Source organism: Aotus nancymaae, unplaced genomic scaffold (genome assembly GCF_030222135.1).
Source record: "Aotus nancymaae isolate 86718 unplaced genomic scaffold, 86718_ANA_hifiasm-v0.15.2.pri h1tg000020l, whole genome shotgun sequence".
Lineage (NCBI taxonomy): Eukaryota > Metazoa > Chordata > Mammalia > Primates > Aotidae > Aotus > Aotus nancymaae.
Window position 1 is genome coordinate 55,854,317 of NW_026988432.1, and position 13,486 is coordinate 55,867,802.

Below are 13,486 nucleotides of genomic sequence, written 5' to 3' on the forward strand. Positions count from 1 at the left end.
ACTATTTGTGTCCAGAGCTTTTCTGTCATCCTAAACTAAAACTCTTTTAGTTAAACAGTAACTCTCAGCTGGGCTCCTTGGCTCATGTCTGTAATCCCAGCACTTTGGGAGGCCAAGGTGGGCAGATCACGAGGTCAGGAGTTTGAGACCAGCCTGGCCAATATGGTGAAACCTAGCCTCTACTAAAAATACAAAAATTAGCCAGACGTGGCAGTGCCTGGTTGTAGTCCAACCTACTCGTGAGGCTGAGGCAGGAGAATCACTAGCATCCAGGACGCGGAGGTTGCAGTGAGCCGAGATCACGCCACTGCACTCCAGCCTGGTGATAGAGCGAGACTCCGTCTCAAAAACAAAAAACAAACAGAAAAACTCTCCGTTTCTCTCTCCCCTCAACTCATAGTAATCACTCTTCTACTTTCTATCTCTATGAATTAGACTACTCAGGGTGTTTCATTTAAATTACTGTAGTATTTGTCTTTTTGTGACTGGTTTATTTCGCTTAGCACAGTGTCTTCAAGGTTCATTTGCATCATAGCATGTATCATAATATTTCATTGTATGGATATACTGTATTTTGTTTATCCATTTATCCATTACTACACACTTAAGATTGTTCTCCCTTTTAGCTGTTGTGAATAACAAACAGTAGTATACAAATATCTGCTTTCCGTATTATATTATGGATATTTTATATCCATATGAATGTTATATAAATGGGTGTTTCTGTAATATCCCTGTTTTCCTTTCATTTGGGTATATACCTATAAGTGGAATGGCTAAGTCATATGATAATTAGTTAGTTTTGTAGAGACAGGGCCTTGCTGTGTTGACCAGGCTCGTCTCAACCTCCAGGGCTCAAGAGATCCTCCTGCCTCAGCGTCCCAAAGTGCAGAGATTGTAGGTGTGAGCCACCACACTTAACCATATGTTTAATTTTTCTGAAGAAACACCATAATAATATCCACTTAATTTGCACCATTTCACATTCCCAACAGCAGTGGACATGGGTCTACTTCTCCACATCTTCAACACTTGTTCTTTTGTGTGTGTGTTTGTGTGTGTGTGTGTGTGTGTTTTAAATAGTAGTCATCCTAATGGTTGTAAAGTGGTATCTCATTGTGGTTTTCATTTGCATTTCCCTAATGACTAAGAATGGTAAACATCTTGTCATGTGCTTATTTGCCATTCATATATCTCCTCTTGAAAAATTTCTGTTCAAGTCCTTTGCCCATTTTAAAATTTGGTGGTTTGTTTTTTTGTTGCTGTTGAGTTGTAGGAGTTTTTTAAAAATTTTGGATATTAATCTCTTATCAGATATTTTCTCCTATTCTCTACACTCTGTTAATAGTGCTTTCATGCACAAAATTTTTAATTTTGGTGAAATCTGGTTTATGCTTTTGTTGCTTATAGTTTTAGTTTCATATTTAAGAAATCATTGCCAAATCCAGTGTCATTAAATATCTTACCTATGTTTTCTACAAATTTTATAGTTTCAGCTGGTTATGTGTAGGTCTTTGACTCATTGTGAGTTAATTTTTTTATATGGTGTGTAGTAAGGGTCCAATTTACTTTTTTTGTATGTGAATATCCAGTTTGCCCAACGCTATGTGTTAAAAGGACTCTCCTTTCCCTGTATTGAAAGGTGGTGGCCCCTTTTGTCAATCATTAGACCATATACATGAGGGTTTATTTGCGTGTTCTTTGTTGTATTCCATTGATCTGTATATGTTTGTCTTTATGTTGGTACCACACTGTTATGACTATGGCAGCTTTGTAGTAAGTTTTGAAATCTGGAAATGTGAGTCTTTCAACTTCGTTCTTTTTCTTTTTTTTTTTTTTTTTTTTTTTTTGGGAAGCCAAGAAATTTAAAAGTAAGTGTAGAGAAGTTCTTTGTGGATATCTTTTAAGTTTTTTTTTTTTTTTTTTTTTTTTTTTTTTTTTTTTTTTTTTTTTTTTTTTTAGAGAAAGAGAGAGAGAGAATAGGAAGGAGAAAAAAGGAAGAGAAAGAGAGAGAGAGAATGGGGAGGAGGGAGAAGGAAAAGAAAGAGGGAGAGAGAATGGGAGTATTGCTTTCTTGCCCAGGCTAGAATGCAATTTAGTAATGGGTATTGAAAACCTCTTTTATACTGATAATTATACTTAATGATGTAATCAGGAAGGAGTAAGGGAAGAAGATAACAAACAAACAGCCAACCAATATTTAATTTAAACCTATGAAATGCTATGCGATTACTGAGGAGTGATTTACTTCCAATTATATAGTCACCTTTGGAATAGGTGTGAGGTGGTAATGTATGTTTTGTGTATTTGAAGTGGAGAGTACTATAAATATTTATTAAGTTTACTTGTTCCGGGTCTGAGTTCAAGTTCTGAATATCCTTGTTAATTTTCTATCTCGTTGATCTATAGAATCGTTAGCTCTTCTTGTTGCATTGATCCTTTTGCCATTATGTAATGTCATTCCTCGCCTCTTTTGATCTTTGTTGCTTTAAAGTCTACTTTATCAGAGGTGAGAATTGCATCTGCTGCTTTTTGTTTATTAGTTTATTTTTACTCTCTGTTCAATTGGTAAATCTTCCTCCTTCTCTCTGAGTCTTTGTGTATTGTTTCATGTAAGATGGGCCCGGATGCAGCATACCGATGGGTTTTGGCTTTTTATCCAATTAAAATATATGTAAGTTTAATACCAGCATTTGATGCTAGCTGGCTGTTTTGCCCATTAGTTGATGTGAATTTTTTTTTGTGTGTGTTAAAGTTCTTTGCTTTTTGATATATTTTTGGAAAGGCTGATATTGGTTGTTCCTTTATATGTATAGTGCTTCTTTCAGAAGCTCTTGTAAAGCAGGCCTGGTGGTGGTGAACTCTCTAAGTACTTGTTTGTTCGCAAAAGATTTAATTTTTCCTTCGCACATAAAGCTTAGTTTGGCTGGATAGGAAATTCTGGGTTGAAAGTTCTTTTCTTTAAGGATGTTAAATATTGGTCCCCACTCTTTTCTGGCTTGTAGGGTTTCTGCTGAGAGATCTGCTGTAAGTCTGATAGGTTTCCCTTTATGGGTAACCTGAACTTTCTCTCTAGCTGCCCTTAGTATTTTCTCCTTCATTTCAACCCTAATAAATCTGGCAATTATGTGCCTTGGGGTTGGTCTTCTTGAAGAATATCTTTGTGGTGTTCTCTGTATTACCTGGAGTTGAATATTACCCTGCCTTGCCAGGTTGGGAAAGTTTTCCTGAATGATATCCTGAAGAGTATTTTCCAACTTGGATTCATTCTCTTCGTCACATTCAGGTACACCTATCAAACGTAAATTAGGTCTTTTCACATAGTCCCATATTTCCTGGAGACTTTGCTCATTCCTTTTCATCCTTTTTTCTGCATTCTTGTCTTCTCGTTTCATTTCACTGAGCTGGTCCTCGACTTCTGATATCCTTCCTTCTGCTTGATCAATTCGACTGTTTAAACTTGTGCATGCTTCGCGAAGTTCTCGTATTGTGTTTTTCAGCTCCATCAATTCACTTATATTCTTCTCTAAATTGTCCATTCTCGTTAACATTTCGTTAAACCTTTTTTCAAGGTTCTTAGTTTCTTTGCATTGGGTTAGAATAAGTTCTTTTAATTCACAGAAGTTTCTTATCACCCACGTTTGGAAACCTGCTTCTGTTATTGGAATACCGGTGTAATCTATTAAGCCTTGTTCCGTTACTGATGAGGAATTGCAATCCCCTGTAGAGGGAGAGGCATTCTGATTTTGAGTATTCTCTACCTTTTTACGCTGGTTTCTTCCCTTCATTATATATTTGTCCGTCTGTCGTCTTTATAATTACCGACTTTCTAACTGGGTCTCTGACGTCCAACTTGTTGATTCCCTGCGCCGAAATCTGAGCAATCCACTGAGCCGGCCAAAAGAGCGGTGTTAAGATTGATGGTGCTTTTCTGCCCGGGAATATCCGGACTCTGCACCAAGAACTGGCGTGCTAAGGCACCAGCAAAACCGCCACGCCGGCCACAAGAGTCGCCCTGGCGACCCGTGGAGCTCCTCCACTGGGAATCTCGTGGTCCGTGAGCAACTAATATTCGTCTGAAAGTGTGGCGTCCTCTCGTTCTTCGCGCTTTCACTGGGAGGTACGTGCCCGAGCTGCTAATCATCAGCCATCTTGGATCTCTCTCTCAACTTCGTTCTTTTTCAAAATTGTTTTGACTATTTGGGATCTCTTGAGATTTCATGTGACTTTTAGAATGGTTTTTTACATCTTTGCCTAAAAGGACATTGGGATTTTGGTAGAGATTGCACTGAATCTTTAAATTACTTTGGGTAGCGTTACCATCTTGACAATATTAACTTTTCTAGTACATGAACACAGGATGTCTCCTCATTTATTTAAGCCTTCCTTAATTTCAGCAATGTTGTTAAGTTTTTGGTGCATAAGTCTTACACCTCCTTGGTTAAATTTATTCCTAGGTATTTCTTTTTGATGTTATTTTAAATGGAAATGTTCCTTTAATTTTCTTTTCATATTGTTTATTGCTAGTATATAGAAATACAACTTTTATTTCTGATCTTGTAACCTGCAGTTTTGTTGATTTGTCTGTTACCTCTAATATATTTCTTTTGTGGTTTCTTTAGGATTTTCTATGATAGGATCATGTCATCTACAAATAGAGATGGTTTTACTTTTTCCTTTTCATATGCCTTTTATTTATCTTATTCTTGCCTAATTACTCAGTCTAGAGCTTCCAATACAGCAGTGGCAAAAGTAGGCACCTTGTCTGTTCCTGATCATAGGGGGAAGCTTTTAGTCTTTCACCCTGAGTATGATGTTAGCTGAGGGATTTTCATTAATACCATTTATCATATTAAGGAAGTTCCTCTCTATTCCTTGTTGGCCAAGTGTTTTCAGTCATTAAAGGGTGTGGTGTTTGTCAAATGCTTTTTGTGTGACAACTGAAATGATCATGTGGAGTATTTTTCCTTCATTTTATTTTATTTTTTAAATAGAGACAAGATCTTGCTCTGTTGCCGAGGCTGGAATGCAGTGCCACAATCTTAGCTCACTGTATCATTGGACTCTTAGACTCAAGCGATCCTCCTGCTTCAGCCTCTCGAGTAGCTAGGACCACAGCTATGTGTCACCATACCTGGCTAATTTTCTTTTTATTTTGTGTAGAGATGGGGTCTTGCTATATTGCCCAGACTGGTTTAAACTCCTGGTTTCAAGCCACCCTCCCTTGGCCTTCCAAAGTGCTGGGGTTACAGGGCTGAGTCACTATGACTGTCCCTGTTTTGATTCTTTCTTTCTTTTAAAATAAATTTGGCAGTCTGTGATTTCTAGGAATTTCTCTATTTCATCTAAGTTATCTAATTTGTTACCGTAGGCCGGGTGTGGTGGCTCACACCTGTAATCCCTACACTTTGGGAGGCCGAGGTAGGTGGCTCACTTGAGGCCAGGAGTTTGAGACCAGCCTGGTCAGCATGGCAAAACCTTGTCTCAAAAAAAAAAAAAAAAAAAAAAAAAAAGCTAGTGGGGAGTGGTGGTATATGCCTGTTCTCCCAGCTACTCTAGAGGCTGAGTGAGACTCTGTCTCAAAAACAAAAAAATTGTCACTGTACAATTAGGCAGTGTATTTTATTTTTACTTCTGTATGGTTGGTATTTATACCCCTACTTTCATTTTTCATTTTAGTTGTTTGTGTCTTCTGGGTTTTTATTCCCTCTTAGTTCAGTAACAGGTTTGTCAATTTTGTTAATCTTTTTAAAGAACTAATTTTTAGTTTTGTTAATTTGCATTATTGATTTTCTATTCTCAATTTTATTTATATGCACTCCAATCTGTATTCTTTCTTTCCTTTTGCTAGCTCTTGGTTTAATTTGCTTTTCTTTTTATAGTTCCTTATAGTGTCAAATTGGGTTATTGGTTTGAGATCTTTGGTTTTTAGTGTAATAGACATTTATGGGTAAAATTTCCACCTGAGCACTCCTTTCATTGAATCCCATATATTTTGGTATGTTATGTTCATTTTTATTTGTCTCAGAGTATTTAGTCTTCCCATTTTTATTTGTTTCAAAGTGTTTAGTCTTCCGGTGATTGTTTTTTTCACTCACTGGTGATTTAAGAGTGTTTTGTTTAATTTCCATATATTTGTGAAACTTTCAGTTTTCTTTCTATTATTGACTTCTTGGTTCATTCCCTTGTTGTTAGAGAAGACACTTTGTATGATTTCAATGTTTTAAAACTTTTTAAAGACTTGTTATTTGCCCCAACATATAATCTCTCTTGGAGAATGGCTCATTACCCTTGAGAAGAATGTGTATTCTGTTGTTGTTGAGTGTTCTATACATACTTGTAATATCTAGTTGGTTTGTGAAGTTGTTCAGATCATCTGTTTTCTTATTGATCTTCTATTTATATGTTCTATCCATTATTGGAAGTGGGTTATTATTGAAGACACCAACTTGTGTTAAGCCATTTTTGCATTGCTGTAAAGGATTACCTGAGACTGGTAATTTATAAAGAAAAGAGTTTTAACTGGCTCATGGTTCTGCAGGCTGTACAAGCATAGTGCTGGCATCTTCTCAGCTTCTGGAGAGACCTCAGGGATCTTTTACCCGTTGCAGAAGTCAAAGCGAGAACAGACATGTCACATGGCTAGAGCAGGAGCAAGAGAGTGAGGGGGAAGATGCCACGCATGTTTTTAAACAACTCGATCTGGCAATAACTCATTTTCTGTCTTGAGGACAGTACCAACAGGATGGTGCTAAACCATTCCTGAGAAAACCTCTTTTGTGATCCAGTCACATCCTACCAGGCCCCACCCCCAACATTGGGGATTACTTTTCAACATGACATTTATAGGGACAAGCTATAAAACCATATCAAACTATTATTTTAGAACATTTCTCCCTGCGTTCCTGTCTATTTTTGCTTAAATTTTGGGGCTGTGTTAGATGCATACATTTTTATAATCATTATATTTTCTTAATGGATAGAGCCTTTTATCAATATAATTAATATGCAGTGTCCTTCTTTGCCTCATGACAGTTTTTTATTTAAATTCTATTTGTCTGATATTAATGTAGCCACTTTAGCTCCCTTTTGCATAGAATATCTTTTTCCCTCTGTTACTTCTAAACTGTGGATGCAGGTCAAGTAACCTTTTTTTTTTTTTTTTTTGAGATGGAGTCTTGCTCTGTCGCCAAGCTGGAGTGCAGTGGTGCAATCTCTGCTCACTGCGACCTCCCCTCCACCTCCTGCGTTCTAGTGATTCTTCCGCCTCAGCCTCCCAAGTGGCTGGGACCACAGGCGCATGCCACCACGCCTGGCTAATTTTTGTATTTTTAGTAGAGATGAGGTTTTACCATGTTGGCCAAGATAGTCTCCATCTCATCTTGACCTTGTGATCCGCCTGCCTCAGCCTCCCAAAGTGCTGGGATTACAGGCGTGAGCCACTGCGCCCGGCCTCAAGTAACCTTTTAGCCTATGTCTGTGGATCTAAGACGAGTCTCTATAGACAGCATATAGTTGAATCATTTTTTATTGTATTCTGCCCATCTCCGCCTTTTGATTGGTGAATTTAATCCATTTAAATGTAAAGTGAAAGTGTTCACTTTAAGAAAAGACTTCTGTCATCTTCCTATTTGTTTTCTATATGTCATATATTTTCTTTTTGGTCCTCAGCTAAATACATAATTGCTTTCTTTTGTGTTTTGTCTTTTCTCCCCCCAGTATGGCTATTTTAATTCCTTCTTCTTTTCCTTTTCTGTATTTTTTCTTCAGTCATTTTCTTATTAGTTAACGTGAAGTTACACCTAACATCCTAAATTGATAACAATCTAGGTTGAATTGATATCAGTTTACTTTGAGTAGCATACAAATCCTGCTTTTATTTACAGTTACCTTTACTGATAATCTTTTTTTCTTCATGTGGCTTTGAGTTAAGACAGTGTGATTATGGCATGTGATTATGATGTGTCTTCATGTGGAGTTCTTGGAGTTTTTCATAGCTGGTATTCATCTTCTTGGATGTGTAGATTTATATATTTTATCAAATTTGGAAAGACTTGGCCATTATTTCTTCAAATAGTCTTTCTGCCCCTTTCTCTCCTTCTGAAACTCTCATAATGTTATGTGCTGGTCTGATTGATGGTGTCGCACAGTTTCCTTAGTCTCTGTTTACTTTTTCATTCTGTTCCTCACACTTGATAATTTCAGTTGTCCTATCTTCAAGTTCACTGACTTTTTTTCCTCTGCCTATTCAGATCTTCTGTTGAAGCTTTCTAGTGAAATTTTAACTTCCGCTATTGTACTTTTCAGTGCTAGAATTTCTATTTGGTTCTATTTTCGATCTCTTTCATGATATTTTTTCTTTGTTAAAACATCATCTTCTTGGTACTTTGTCCATAATGTTCATTCACTTTTAGAACATATTTAAGAGAGTTTATTTTAAGATTTTGTTGAGTAAATCTAATGTCTTGGTTTCCTCAGTGGTGGTTTCTATAATTTTCTATATTCCCTGTGAATGACCTATACTTTCTTGTTTCTTTACATGCTTTGTAAGTTTTTGTTGTAAACTGGACATTGTTTTAAAGCAGCTACATCCTTCTAAGAGAGACATTTTGGATATTATAGTGTTGTAACTCTGGAAATCAGATTCTTCCTCTTTCCCCCAGTACTTGCTGTTGTTGCTTGTTGTGGGCTGCAGTCATTCATTTGTTTAGTGACTTTTCCAAACTATTTTTGCACAGTCTGTATTTCTTGTCATGTGTATTCACTGAAATCTCCATTTCATTATCTCAGCCAGTGACAGAGATTTCCTTAAATGCCAAATTTTTGTAGCCTCTTTCTTATTAAGCACTGCCTGTTTGTTATTAGTTTTTTATTAGATTCCAGAGTTCTTAGAAAGTTGCTCTGGTAGTTTTTGCCAGCTCAGTGGTTGCTTCAGTGGAAGTATGATTTCTTTGAGTTCTCTACTCTGCCGTTTTTAACAACAGCTGCTGAATTCTTTTTTATGGAATATGATTCCTGGATTAACAGTTATTTAATGAAAGCAAAATTTTAAATTAAGTATTTTATATACTGATGTTTATTCAGTAAAATTATCTTTATCCTTATTAGTTCCGAAGTGTTTATATGGCATTATGAAAAGCCTAAGCATCTTAATTTAGAACCAGAAATAATTACTTTTATAACTCTTCCAATATGTTTCCCAATTGTATCTCAAAATTTAAACAGATAAGACTTTGTCATTTTAGAACTACTGTGAAATAGTGTCATTTATAAAAAGAGTAGATCCATCAGAAACAGCAAGAGAAAATGCAGCACACTTATTCTGCTTCTCTTTAAAATCATTATGATATAATTTTAAAGCAGGTTTTCTGAGCCCCAGCAGTTGACTAGATAACTCTTTTTGTGGGGATTATTCTAAACATTAAGGATGTTTAGTGGCATCCCATGACTCTACTGATTATGTCCTAGTAACACCTTTTTTCCCATTAATGACAACCAAAATATGTGCCCAGATGTTGCTGAACGCTCTCCAACAGGCAAAGGTGTCTTTGATTGAGATCACTCTTTTAACATAAAATTTTTGCCAAGACCTTAATTAACTTATGTATTTCCCAACGGGCAGCAACCATTTGGTGTTCTCCCCTCATTTTACAAATTAGGAAGTTATTAGAAAGCTAGCATTGTCTAGTCAGGCAGTTCTCTTGGCCATTAAGGAAAGTGAATGGTGGAAAAGCCCTAATCTCACTCTTGTGTTACTGTTTGTTAGTATTACAGCTTCAGTGGGCTAAATGTGTTGTTTCGTTCCCTGAATATTAGTTTACTCTGTCTCAGATAGCACAACAATAGGTATTTCTTGCCTGAAATACCCAGATGATTTAAAAGAAAAGTGATTCATTTTCTCTAAAAGAACGTGAGATTATTGTACCTAAAATAATTTTTTAATATTTTGATGATCGTAATTCAGGGATGTTTTATTATACTGAAGTATCTTTAAGCTAAAAACTAAATTTTCTTAAAATTTTATTTTAGAATTTATTCTTAGATATACCCTTTGTAACATTCAAGCTCCAAAAATAGATGTCAGTAGTATTGGTTATATATGGTATTTTCTCCTATATTATAAATATTTAAACATTGTCACATATGGTTTTATATTATTAAGTATATGTAAGACTTGGTCCACATCAAATTTATAATTCTTGAAGATGTTATGTCCATTTTTTTAATTGCTGCCCTTTTTTATTAACAGTGATATCATAAATGCCTCACTGCATTTGTCTTAGTCACTTGATTCTAGAGATAGCTAGTCTGAAAATACAATTCCAAATCCATTGCTCCTGTGGCTTAACCTTTTGGAGATATTGGGGTTGGAGAGAGGAGTATTGATCATCCAGATTCGGAGCGAGTAAAAATATTTCAGTATGAAATTGTTATGTCCAGGAAGCTAAGAAGTAACCTTAAGTTCTGGTTTACTATAAGGCAGATTAATCAAAAAATACTATGTTTAAAACTAAACAACTTTTTCAAGTATGGTTTGTTATGCTTTAGTTTCTGAAAGTCTTTTCTGTAGTCCCAAATGCTTTTGTGTATTTTATACCTTGGTACATTCTAAAACAAACCTTAGTAATACTTAATTTTTAATATTCAAGTTAAACCCAAGGTATAGATAATTATAGGTGACTTTGAAGATAATTGTTTCATAAAACTACATAATGATCAATTATTAGTTGATTTTTTAATCCTGATAAAGCTTAGTATAATAGGATTCAACCCAGGTGGAATTGCAGGCTTTTACAAGAGAGAAACCATCAGTAGCTGGTATGGAATCTGCTTCACTTTACTTGTATTTTAAATTTGAAATGAACTACTAATTTCGTTTTTGTTTTTAGCTGTAGCACCAGTTGTACCTGATTTAAGTAGTGACATTGATACTAGTAATTTTGATGACTTGGAAGAAGATAAAGGAGAAGAAGAAACATTCCCTATTCCTAAAGCTTTTGTTGGCAATCAACTACCTTTTGTAGGATTTACGTATTATAGCAGTCGTAGGTAAGTATGCCAAACAGTGATTGTAGGAGTAAATGCTGATTTTGTTCTTAGGAATATCTAAAAATCATTTTTAAAGTAGATTTAATGGTATATAAAGATATACCTTATTATGTAATTTTTCAGTGGTGCATGATATTTCCAGTATTTCATATTTAATTTCTTTTGGACTCATCCATGTTCATGACATTGGTTTTCAAAAATTTTTTGCTAAATGTTATGTTGTATATCCTCAAGTTACAACAATTAATGGGTCAAAAGATGCTATAAATACTGATACTTTGATCTATAGACTTATAATACATTTTGAAACAACATGTAGACTTTTTTTTTTTTTTTTTCCTGTGACAGAGTCTTGCTCTGTCACCCAGGCTGGAGTGTGGTGGCATGATCTTTGCTCATTGCAACCTCCACCTCCTGAGTTCAAGCAATTCTCCTTCCTCAGCCTCCGAAGTAGCTGGGATTATAGGCGCCTACCACCACACCTGCCTAAATTTTGTATTTTTAGTGGAAACGGGGTTTCACCATGTTGGCCAGGCTGGTCTCAAACTCCTGACCTCGTGATCTGCCTGCCTCGGCCTCCCAAAGTGCTGTGACTTCAGGCGTGAGCCACCGCCACTGGCCAACATGTAGACTTTTTTAGCATTATCATCACCATATTGATGCTATCAATTTTTGGCTCTTTAAAAATTAAGTGATTCCTCCCCGAATTCATGTAATTGACCATGTGTTATAATATGTAATATTACCTCCCTTCACTGTGACCTTAGACAAATAACTTTGGCCTTTTATGCCTCCATTTCCTCAAAAATAGGGATGATGATAATAAAAATAATACTACTTGCCTACTTATAGGCTTATTGTAAGGGTTAAGTAAATTAAAACAGTACGGCACTTAGAACAGTGCTTTGCATGGTGTAAGCACTCAGTGTTAACTATTATTACCATTAGTGTGAGTTCATGTTAGCTTTACTCTAATGTACTTGAGATTTAAATTAAACATCTAACATTATTTTAGTGTGCCGAGCATTCATTTATTCCACAGATAACTTTGATAACTTATTGTTTGTCAGGTATGTACTAAGCACCAAATTGCATGGAGAAGGATGAATAAGATACAGTACCTTCTCTTGAGATACTCCCGTCTTGGTGAGAAATGGATAAATTGTACAATGTAGGTTGATAAGAGCTACATAGTAAAAATCTTGGCTGGGCACGGTGGCTCACACCTGTAATCCCAACCGTTTGGGAGGCTGAGGCAGGCAGGTCACTTGTGGTCAAGAGTTCGTGACTTGCCTGGCCAGTGTGGTGAAACCCCATCTCTACTAAAAATAGAAAAATTAGCTGGGCATGGTGGCGCATACCTATTATCTCAGCTACTTGGGAGACTGAGACAGGAGAATCGCTTGAACGCAGGGACTGTGGAGGTTGCAGTGAGCCATGATCATGCCACTGCACTCTAGCCTGGGCAACAGAGTGAGACTCTGTCTCAAAGAGATAATCTAAACAAAGTGCTATACCAGTATAATGCATTGAACCATATGATAACACTTACTGGGGAGGTTAAATCTACTTTTAATTACCTCAAAAATATGTACTTCAAATCAAATTTGGAATGGTGTCAGATAACTGATTTGCTTGGAATAAATTATTAAATTTGAGGTCGTTATAACTAATCTTATTTTAAACTGAAGGGTCTTGTCATTTTAGTATAAGAGCCATTCAGGTTAAGCTTAGAAAACTTCTAAAAAGACAATTTGGTCCAGCTTTTTGAAACTTCTCTGGTAATCCACTGTAAGACAGTACTTAATACTTTTTGTTGCATCATCAACAAGGTAGCTGGCACTTATCTTTTTTTTTCCTACCTAACACTCCATGAGTATAATATTTAACTATTTTATATTAGCATACATATACACAGAAGAGCTTCAGGATGGTTTTTGCTGAAGTATTCTTTAACTTTTTGTATTTTTATCAATTATTCTTTGATTTGGTTTCTGAAACACTCAAGTTGTTGATACAAGCAACCCCCAATGTTTTTGTATTTTCTGGAGTAGAATCTAGCATTTAATCACTTTACTTAGGTTTCTCTGTACAAAGGGTAATCTTGAGTTAAATAGACATTTATTATACTGTTTCTCCTACATTATCATGCACTTGATTATGTTCTCTAGTTTTTCTTTGTATTCATGTTTTATGGCCCAAACTAATTTTTAAGTTTCTTAAAAGTAGAAATTATACTGTGCTCTTTTTTTTTTTTTTTGAGACGGAGTTTCGCTCTTGTTACCCAGGCTGGAGTGCAATGGTGCGACCTCGGCTCACTGCAACGTCCGCCTCCTGGGTTCAAGCAATTCTCCTGCCTCAGCCTCCCGAGTAGCTGGGACTACAGGTGCGCGCTACCATGCCCAGCTAATTTTTTTTTTTTTTGTATTTTTTTTAG

General features: G+C 36.0%; 1 protein-coding gene across 3 annotated transcripts in view; it reads left to right on the forward strand.

Annotated features, from left to right (window-relative positions):
* Positions 1–13,486, forward strand: part of ROCK1 (Rho associated coiled-coil containing protein kinase 1) — a 163,433-nt gene that overhangs the window by 77,218 nt on the left and 72,729 nt on the right. For all 3 annotated transcript variants that reach the window (XR_010343642.1, XM_012445002.2, XM_012445003.3), the window contains exon 10: positions 10,890–11,049. Coding sequence is in view for 2 of the 3 variants with exons in the window: in XM_012445002.2 (XP_012300425.2) it covers positions 10,890–11,049 (160 nt within the window). In the remaining variant the exon portion in view is untranslated. The remainder of the gene's footprint in view (positions 1–10,889; positions 11,050–13,486) is intronic.